The following is a 10,380-nucleotide window of genomic DNA, read 5'->3' as shown; positions in this document are numbered from 1 at the left end:
TTACCGTGTTTGGGATCTCCTTTTCGCAGGCTGCAGGTTCGTAGTTCCTGTTGTTTGTGGTGTCTGCCCCCAGTGGGTGAGGCTGGTTCAGTGGCTTGTGTAGGCTTCCTGGTGGGTGGGGCTGGATCTTGTCTTTCTGGTGTCTGGTGATGTGTTTTGGGGTGTCTGTGAACTTAGTATGATTTTAGGCAGCCTCTCTGCTAATGGGTGGGTTTGTGTTCCTGTCTTGCTAGTTGATTGGCATGGAGTGTCCAGCCCTGGAGATTGCTGGCTGTTGGGTGGAGCTGGGTCTTAGCGTTGAGATGGAGTCTCTGGGAGAGCTCTCGCCGATTGATATTACGTGGGGCCAGGAGGTCTCTGGTGGACCAATGTCCTGAAGTTGGCTCTCCCATAGCAGAGGCTCAGGCCTGACATCAGGCCAGAGCACCAAGACCCTGTCAGCCACATGGCTCAGTAAGAAAGGGAGAAAAAAAGAAAGAAAAAAATTATTCAAATAAAAAAAATAATAATAATTTTAAAAAAAGAAGAGAGCGACCAAACCAATAAACAAATCCACCAATGATAACAAGTGCTAAAAACTATACTAAGATAAACATAAAAATCAGAAACAAATCAGTCATGGACAGCAGACCCCAAGCCTACAGTTGCTCCCAAAGTCTGCCGCCTCAATTTTGGGATGATGAGTTGTCTATTCCACAGATGCAGGGTACATCAAGTTGATTGTGGGGATTTTATCTGCTGCTCCTGAGGCTGCACAGAGAAATTACCCTTTCTCTTTTTTGTTCGCACAGCTCCTGGGGTTCAGCTTTGGTTTTGGCCCCAAGGTCTGTTCCAGGACAGAACGGGGTTAAAGCAGCGGCTGGTTAGAGCTCTCTTGCTCACTCATGCTGCGGGGTGTGGGGTATGGTAGTTATAATTGGAATGCGGGGCAAGCCTGCGGCGGCGGCAGAGGCCAGAGTGACATTGCAACAGCCTGAGGTGCACCGTGAATTCTCCCGGGAACTTGTCCCTGGATCACAGGACCCTGGCAGTGGCGGGCTACACAGGCTCCCGGGGGTGAGTGGATAGTGACCTGTGCTTGCACACAGGCTTCTTGGTGGCTGCAGGAGGTGAAATGCTCCTTAGCGTTTCATGCCCGTCTCTGGTGTCCGAGCTGATAGCTGCGGCTCGCGCCCATCTCTGGAGCTCGTTTAGGCAGTGCTCTGCCTTCTGTGGGCAGACAGAGAAGGAATCCCCTCTCCTCGAGCACCCTGAAACAATGGTCTCTTGCCTCTTAGGCAGCTCCAGACTTTTTCCCGGACTCCCTCCCGGCTAGCTGTGGCGCACTAGCCCCCTTCAGGCTGTGTTCACGCAGCCAACCCCAGTCCTCTCCCTGGGATCTGACCTCCGAAGCCCGGAGCCTCAGTCCCAGCCCCACCCGCCCCGGCGGGTGAGCAGACAGGCCTCTCGGGCTGGTGAGTGCCGGTCGGCACTGATCCTCTGTGCGGGAATCTCTCCACTTTGCCCTCTGCACCCCTGTTGCTGAGCTCTCCTCCGAGGCTCCGAAGCTTCCCCGCTCCGCCACCCGCAGTCTCCGCCTGCGAAGGGGCTTCCTAGTATGTGAAAACCTTTCCTCCTTCACAGCTCCCTCCCACTGGTGCACGTCCCATCCCTATTCTTTTGTCTCTGTTTTTTCTTTTGCCCTACCCAGGTACGTGGGGATTTGCTTGCCTTTTGGGAAGTCTGAGGTCTTTTGCGAGCGTTCAGTAGGTGTTCTGTAGGAGTTGTTGCACGTGTAGATGTATTTCTGATGTATTTGTGAGGAGGAAGGTGATCTCCACGTCTTACTCCTCTGCTATCTTGAAGGTCCCCCCTGGTTTTGCTTTTTAAGTTGATCTATCAGGGGGCAATATTTTTTGTAACATGTTATAATGATAAGTTACAGAAAAAAATAAAATTAAAAAATCCAAAATGCAAGACCAACTTCTTAATTACTGGATTCAACAGACATTAAATTACATTTCCAAAGTACATTACATGCACTCATTGGAACTTAACATTTTTAATAACTTGGAATTGTTTTTCACTTCAGCTTTCCTCTGCTCAAATCTGGAAAGCGTGAGGCGCTCACTAATTAGAGGTAACCATAGCTACCAAGTTATCTTTAAAATACATCTAAGATTTCCTTTTTTTTTTTTTCTTGGTTTTAATTCTACAAAAAGCATTTCATTTGTCGGTGGTTCTTGTTCTCTTTTCAGTTTCATTGAGTGATTTTCCAAGCTCTGGAGCCTTTTGGCAGTCATATTCAAGTTCCAACGTTAAGATAAAATAAATCACCCATTCTTAGAATAAACAGTCTGAGGGCCTGAATTATCTGGTTTTAAAATTTCAGCTGACTAGGTGGGTTAACCAGCAGCTTGGCAAAGAGAATCCTGCAGATTTCAACGTGTTTCTCTATGGAGAGAAGCTGGCACCCACAGGAGTGGTTGTTTTAAAAAACTGTCCACTTGAGGGCATTGTCATCTTCTGTAGAGGAGGAATCGATGCCCATTTCTTCAGTTAGCTAAGTTACTGAGTATGCAGAATTTCACTGATACCCAGATTCCAATGCTGCAGTGATGATTAGATGTCTCTTTGGGACTGGCTCCTGGGGCAGCTGCCCAGCTGTCTTGCCCCTTAATTCAGCCAGCTCTGCTGCTCTCTCCCAGCCTCTGAATATTACCTGCCATCATTCTTGGAACATTATACTGTGCTTTTGTGAATCTCCCACTGGAGTTCTTGGTTGCTGTACCTGCCACATCAGTATAGTGCCTGACACACAGGTGCGCTTCCCTGAGTGCTGTCGGGCTAGTGAAGAGCTTGTAACAGTCCACACGAGGTGATGCCAGAGAGCGGTTGAATCCTTTCCAGAATGGAACTTGGAAAAAGATCAAACACTTTGAGTCACTCTGGCTACAGTCCAGAGGTGTTAGGGCAGGTAAGGCTCGAAGTCTTGCCAATTCTGCCCGCTTCCATGTGCCCAGACCAACATGTGAGCCGTGGAAAGGAAAGGTAGAGAAGTTGTTAGTCTTGGAGCTTAGATTAGATGTAACTTAGATTAGATGTAACATCCCACTTGTCACTAACCCATTTGTGCTGTCTTGGGATTTTCCAAACCGGAAGCCTCTTGGGAGTCACAGTAAAGGATTCAAAATTAAGAGAATAAAATAAGCCACCCAATCTTAGAGAATAGGCTGGTGCTGTGAATAACTGGGTTTTTAAATTTCAGCACATCTGAGATAATAGTTCATCAAGATCCTAGAATTTCAGCGGAAACTCCCAGGCCCTGGTGGGCAGAGAGGAGGCAGGGACAGTCCCTGAAGGCTATGAGTGGGGGTCTTTCTTGAGCCTAACACAGCTGAGGACCAGAAGTGGGGTCTGGGCCACAGACACCTCCAGGAGACGCCCCTTAGTTCTGGCTCGAGGAGTGAAAAAGGGAATTCCTAATGGCCAGAGAGCATGAACATTCCCTGTTTTTTTCTTTCTTCTCTTTCTTTCATGCCACAGCCCCCAGGCAAACACACAGCTGCTGTGGTAGCAGTCAGTCACGAGCCTGGCCAGGGCCAAAACTCTAAGGAAGGGGAAACTTGCTCTTGAATCAGAGGAGCTGTGATCCCAAGAGGGTGGAGTCAATCCCCATTGCTTTTTTTCTCTCTCTATTCTTCTGTTACTTGGACCTGAACGTGGGCCCAAACGTGGCAGTGTGTGGCAGAATAGGGTAACCAGAGCCCCAAGTTTTTGGGTGGAGGACCAAAAAGGGGAGCCCCAGGGAACTGGAAAGTACTGGGGAGATCGTAGGAAGGGAGTAGCTCAGGAAAGCAACCCCATATAGTCCTTCATGAACTCCAGGGCTCACCCCATGCATACTTGAATCTGGTCCTAATTAGCGTATCAAAGACTTTGAGAACTAAAGTAACACATAGCCCACCATCTACTTCCCAGAATGGTCACTGGGTGGTGCCCAACTGATATGGAACCAAAGAGCAGTATGCCTTCCTTGAAAACTGAACTTACCACCATTCTTTCCAATGTCTGTCCCCTTTGGGGCTGCATGTCCTGTTGTATTGGGCCACCTGCGGCCTTTGCTGGATAAAACCCTGGGTTCCTGGGGGCCTCAGCCAGGATGTACAGAAAAGCTGCTGTGTGATGGCTGGTGTTAGATGATCCCTGGACATCCCTTTGGACTAGTTCTCTCTGCTGATCCCGGCAGAGACCCAATAGAGGGAGTGGCCCGCGAAAAGAGAGCTTCTGCTCTGGGTAACTATCAGATCCCCCAGAACGTGCCCGGCGATACATCTCTGGAATACAGTGAGACCCAAGGGGTTGTAATCACAGACTCTTTTCTATACTGTCGTGACTCCCAAGTGTGGTCCAGGACCAGATATTACCTGGGGGCTTGCTTAGACCACAGCCCAGAACTGCTTAGTCAGAATATGCAGTTCATCGAGATTTCCAGGTGACTCATACCCACTCCAGAGTCTGAGAAGTGCTAGAGCGATGGAGGTCACGCTAACCTAGGAGCCATATGCCCACAAGTCTGTGAATTTCTTTAGCTGGGGAACCACGGGCTAGTCACTTTCATCTCTCAGAGTCCGTTTCCTCATTTGTAAAAGGACAATAACCTCTGTGCCACAGGGCCATGGAGAGGTCCAATACATATAAAAGTGCTGACCAGCGCTGCCCCGTTATTTGTTTAAAGGCCAAGAGCACCCCCAGAGAAACCCTGGTGTGGGATGGAGCTGGCAGAGAACACCCCGCGGGGATGGGCTGATGGAAACCTCCATCTCCAGCTGCCTCTCTGGGATTCACCCAGACAAACGAGTAGCACTATAAGCTGGGCAGGGTTTTTTTTGCAGTGGTGCCCCCCTGGGGCCCAGGGCCCAGGGCTGACACAGAAGGCCCTTTCACTAGCTACCTGGCCTGAAGTAGAGAAGCCAGCTCTATGCCTGACCCTCATTTCTCAAGCCCTTTCTGGGACCATCTACCACAGGGATTCCTCCTTGGGACGCATACATCAGGAATCCCTCCTTGAATGGTCTGAGGATTAAAGGACCCTTTGCCCTCGGTAGAAACAGGGAATAAGGGGCAGAATGAAATCACTTTAATAGCATAGCAACACTTTAGGAACGGGGAGTGTGGGTCACAGATGAGGGAAACATTTTGTCTTCCGCGTGTACATTTGTGCTAAGGTGCATGGTTACATTGGACAACGTTACAGACAGATTTTTCACATTGAACACTTAATAAATAGATACTTTAAATGTCAGACGTCAGAGACAACGAGTTATGAGTGTGATTGTTTTCTTATTCTGCCTCCTCTGAGTCAGGAGTTTGCCTCCTGTTGTGCTGATGAAGGCTGGGTCTTCTAGGAGGTGTATTCATACTCCTCGGCACTGCGCCGGCCGAAATCCATCCAGCCAGTGTAGTCCCGGTCACTTATCCTGTGGCTGGGGTCCAGGCTCTGCAGGTTCTTGATTACAGACATTCGGCCAGAAGGAGCTACAAGGGGCAGAGAGGAAGGAAACGGGACCATTATATCTGAGAGCATCACATGTTCAGTTTGTAAAGGAAAACAATAGAAAAGGCCAGACAATACATAACACGTACCTTCTGAAAGGTATCAAAGAGGTATCAAGATAGTGGGACTGCTGGGCCAAAATCTAAGCGAGGAGAAGGACCCATGTCTGTTTAACTGGAGACAGGGTAGTCTTTTCTAGTCGTGGGTGTGGTTTGCGATCTGTATGAATTTAGGTGAATTCATTCACTCTCACCTTTCACAGCTGGGACCTGCCTAGGTTTTTCTACTCCTAGGGGTGTTTTCCCTTATGTAGCTGGCTCTCAGCAGGTGCTAACCCAGGATTTCCCCAGTACTACCCACTTCTAAAGTTTACACCTTAATATCCCTGAGCCTGCCTGACCCTTTTTTTTTTTTTGCGTTATGCGGGCCTCTCACTGTTGCGGCCTCTCCCATTGCAGAGCACAGGCTCCGGACGCGCAGGCTCAGCGGCCATGGCTCACGGACCCAACGGCTCGCGGGATCCTCCCGGACCGGGGCACGAACCCGCGTCCCCTGCATCGTCAGGCGGACTCCCAACCACTGCGCCACCAGGGAAGCCCCCTGACTCTTTTTAAGGTAATGCAATTACGATATTTTGATGTTAGGATGTTTTTTTAAAAATGGAATCCAGTCCCACTGCTAGATAAATACTGTTTTAAAATTATTAATTTGAAAGCTACCTTCTCTTTTAAAAAAATGGTATTGAGAAAAAGGCACACCATCGGATTAAAATCTCAGCACCTCAGTAACACTCAAAGAAGGGCGGGCAGAACAAAGTGGTAATTTAATTCAGCCATTTTAACCAAAATGCAATAACTGAACCTGAAATGGGCCCTTAGGGATGGGAGTTAAGTTCTTAGGAACAGGGTGAGTCCAGGAATGATTCGCGTTGAGTGGATAGGGCCATGATGAGGCGTGTGACGGTCCTGGCCTAGGGATCACACAGAGTGGTCTCCTGGGTAGAAAGTGAGTATCATGCCTTCTCTTATACAACCTAAGGGCCAAGAAAGGTCCCTCAGGGACCTCGACAGGCAAAGCCCAGGTGGCTTCAAGGGCAGAGGGGTGGAGGATCACTCGATGGTGCCTATTGTATTGGGAGCCACCGTGGTCCCACAGCTGACATTGAGCTCTTCTGTACAGGGCTGCCCTTGCCAGCTCCTGCCCACAGGCTGCATCGAGTCAGACCATGGCTTATTCATTGATGACAGTGCAGAAGCAGGTATTCTGTCTTGTTGGATAATCAAATAAAGCTAGCTAAATTAAAAACCAGAAACAACCCTACAGACCAGGTTATATCCCCACCCTTTCTTCCTCTCCCCTCTCTCTTCCCCCACCCCCCGCTCCGTTAATTCCCAGCTTTGGAACTAAGCGTCACCCCAGCACATTCCAGCCCCTTTGCAGGTATCCCCAGTCTACGCAGAGGAAAAACAGCCCCTGCTGTTTAATTGTTCAACAACTTTCAGGTGAAATATTAGTCCTTGCATTCAGCCAAACTCTCAGACCCAGTTATCTGTGCACAGTCACAATATGCCCCATCCTCCTGCCTGTTGCTGCTGACGTACACATGGTTCTGTGCGTTTACCAGGGTCCTCACTCACTTAGTGGACACAGAGTAGGCACTTACACCTGACTTACACAATTGAAGGTCCGGGCTCCTTGAAATTTTAAATCTCGTAAAATGGACAGTACAGCTGGGAAGCTGAATGAAGGGCAGGACTTGAGTAGACTCGCAACCCTGATGCTGCCTAGATGTGCTACCTCATGTAGGTCACTCAGTCTTCCAGAATCCCAGCTTCCACACTGACACAAGGAGGATAATAGACCTTACTGTGCAGGGCTGTTGTGAGGATGAAGAGAGACAATACAGATGTAGCACTGGGCTTTGCTGGACTTGGGGCAGGTGTACACTAACAGAATTGCTTCTCCTCAGATCATGGAAAGCTCTACAGACAGTTGCTAATGATAAACTCTTGAGCACTCCCCAAAGGGTGCGTTTTCTTGTTTGGAATCTTTAAGCATAATATATACTATAGTTGAGTAAATATTCACTGTCATCTCAAAATGTGTAAAACAGTCAAAGAAACTCTATAGATGTAGATACTTATTTCTAGTTCATATCTGTCAAATAGAAGAGCATGATTATTTTCTAGTTACTGCTGATCCTGGGTTTTGGCAGCTAACGTTCCAAGTGACAGGTATTCCCATATGAGTTTGTGTGTCACGGCAGGCTGAAGGCAAAGGGCTGAGGAGAGGCGCCAGGAAGGACCTTCCAGCTAAGATCTGTGGTTTAAAGCCACTGTCGAGTGTCAGTTCTAGGGAAATCATCTGGTAATTGGCTTTTTTACCCACAACTGTTTCTGGTGGGTCTTTCTTGAAGGTATGAAGGGGCTTCCAGATTATGGTCAATGAAAAGCCTACGATATTTCAGGCTGGTCTGGCTGCAATTCAACCCATATCCAACGACAGATACTAAACTACTTTCAGGCAGACAAACAGCAGGCACCCCCCAAATTTTCGGATGTTCTCTGTCATCTGACTAGTATTTCCACATCTTTCAGTTTAATTAGCAGGAAAGCAAAATAGAAGATGGTAGTTGGGACAATTTCCCAATGAGAGGATGAAATATAACAAATCATCTTCTATTCTTTCCTTCTGAAATCCCCTGGTAAAAAGGTCCCTTCTCACCTTCATATGGAATTATAGGAGATTCTGGAGAGCCAAGCCCTTTATTTTCTCCCCATCTCGTCAAGCCATGAGTTAAATTTCAAATCCAGGTCGTGGCACAACAGCAGGTTAAGAGAGCCTCATGGGAATGGAGCCCACCCCTCCCCCTCCCAGCAGCTGTGGTTTATTGTCCAGCTGTGTTGGTCCAGTTTAAAATACCGCTCGCCAGTCAGTGTGTTCGCCATCAGTATCACTGTGGATAAAGGTGGTAGGAAAAAACCTGCCCCAGTCCAAATCATGATTTCCAGGAATTCTAGAGATGAATAAGCCTCCCTCTGAATCTCAGAAAGACCCGGAAGGGGCCGAGGGGAACCCACCCTCATGCCCTTTTTACAGAGGAGATAGCCAGGCCCAGGAAGGGGACAGGGCTGTCCATATGCCACTCAGCTACTGAGCTGCTGAATCACCTTATTCCTGGAGAAAGACTTGGAGGCTGAGAAAAGTGTGGCTTGTTTAGCTCCTGCTGGAGGCAGAAGGGAGAGACAGGGAGGCGGCCTGCGTACCTTTCCGAGACTGCTGGATGTACCTGGCCAGCAGCGCGCCCAGGTGCGCTCGGGATTCGTCGTCCACTCGCCGCACGGCCCTCAGCTGCCTCCGCGGGGCTTCGTCCTCCTGCTGCGCCCAGGGGCCCGCGGGGTCCGCGGGAGGCACGGGCTGCGCCAGGGCGCCCGCCGCCAGGACAGCCATCAGCACGCACAGGCACAAGCCACCGTTCATGGCTGCGGGGAGCAGAGGGGAGGGGACGTGAACGAAAAGGTGGGTCCTCCGCGGGCTCTCGCGGAGGGTCGGGCCCCCGAGGTACGGAGAAGGGGGCTCAGTCCAAACGCGCGGGGCTCGGGACCCGCCAGGCAGGTGCAAGCACGAGGGAGCCGTGACCCCAGCGCGCGCGTCCGGGCTCACCGCGCTCATCTTTGGGGGGAACCACAGCCGGGGCTGGGCAATGGTGCAGGGGAAGGAGAGAGAGACCCTGTCCTCTGCCCTGTTTAGCAGAAGGAATGTCTTCTGTTTTCCTTTAGTTTGAGGAAGTGTTACAGAGTGTCGTCTCTCTTCTCCTAACTGGAAAAGCAAGAGATTAAAGATAAGTGAAAATTATCCTAAAGAGAAGACTTTGTGGGAGAAATGAGACCCTTGAGGAATAGTAGCACCTTTCCAGAGAGCTAAGAAGCTTCCAATAGGGAAATAAATGGTGAAAAACCGAGAAGCACAGCTTAAAATGTGGGAGCAATAAATAAAAGCCACATCTTTCAAGTTTCTTCAAGGTGTACATGGGAACTGGCAATAAGCCACTACGCAAAGCACAGGCAGATTTTTTTTTTTAAAGAAAGTCAGAAATCTGCGCTCAGTCATCGGGCTTCAGCCAAGCACCGCTGCATTTTAGATCCGCTGGCAGAGAAAACACACACGTTTCTATCCCCCAAAGACTTGAATTTCCCTGCAGTATTCAGAAAATGAATTTAAATCTTAAAACCTCTCGGTAGTTTATTTGAAAAGATTGCAAAGTAGACTGCCCCGATGTGTAACATCTAGCAAATCGCAATTTACATGCTAATCCGAGCCAACAGACAGATACTCCCGCGTTGCCTGCGCGAGAGAAGAACAAAGGCGGCGAGCAGAAGTCCCTAAAGCAGCTCTACCCACCCGCACTGTCCTTTCTGACTACAAGAGATGTCTTTCGAGCTGTCGGAAAGAAGACACAGAAAACAGAAAAATGAAACGGAAGGGGCACAAAAGTGAAGACACCCTTCTTCACTTGGATGAAGGACACTTGGCACCTGGATCCCCCAAAGCGGGGAACCTACCTTCGGAACAGGACACGACCGGCTTCGCGTTCCTGCCAGAGCAGCGGGGGAGCCGAGCCAAGTTCCTGGTAGGCGGGCAGGAGGCTGCCTCTTAAATAGCCCCGCCCGAGCCGTTGGCCAGTCATCTATTTACCCAGCGCTGACGCAGCCGGGTAGCGACACGTGCTCAGAGGGCGGCAACCGGGGCGACAAAAGATTGAGGTGGCTGCCGGCAGAGAGGGGGCAATGGCCCAGCGGAGCCGGGTGAACCTGGCCCAGGCGGGGTGTCCGGCGTCAGCCCTG

At 49.7% G+C, this 10,380-nt stretch overlaps 1 protein-coding gene across 1 annotated transcript; it reads right to left on the bottom strand.

Annotated features, from left to right (window-relative positions):
• Positions 1-5,099: 5,099 nt before the first annotated feature.
• Positions 5,100-10,052, bottom strand: CCK (cholecystokinin). Its single transcript, XM_027097155.1, has 2 exons — positions 8,803-10,052; positions 5,100-5,517 (listed from the first exon to the last, which is right to left on the bottom strand). The coding sequence occupies exons 1-2, from the start codon at positions 9,206-9,208 to the stop codon at positions 5,384-5,386; spliced, it is 540 nt and encodes a 179-aa protein (XP_026952956.1). The 5' UTR covers positions 9,209-10,052; the 3' UTR covers positions 5,100-5,383.
• Between the last annotated feature and the right edge of the window lie 328 nt (positions 10,053-10,380).

Source organism: Aethalodelphis obliquidens, unplaced genomic scaffold, assembly GCF_003676395.1.
Source record: "Aethalodelphis obliquidens isolate GAN/ISIS:26980383/991018 unplaced genomic scaffold, ASM367639v1 scaffold112, whole genome shotgun sequence".
In the NCBI taxonomy this organism is placed as follows: domain Eukaryota; kingdom Metazoa; phylum Chordata; class Mammalia; order Artiodactyla; family Delphinidae; genus Aethalodelphis; species Aethalodelphis obliquidens.
This window is presented reverse-complemented; position numbering and strand designations above follow the sequence as displayed.

Bases quoted from the DNA above. Each gene is read 5' to 3' on its own strand.
- CCK (XM_027097155.1), bottom strand. From the start codon at position 9,208: ATGAGCGCGGTGAGCCCGGACGCGCGCGCTGGGGTCACGGCTCCCTCG. The intron at 5,518-8,802 runs GTACGCAGGCCG...TGCCCCTTGTAG, and splicing joins CATCCAGCAGTCTCGGAAAG to CTCCTTCTGGCCGAATGTCT.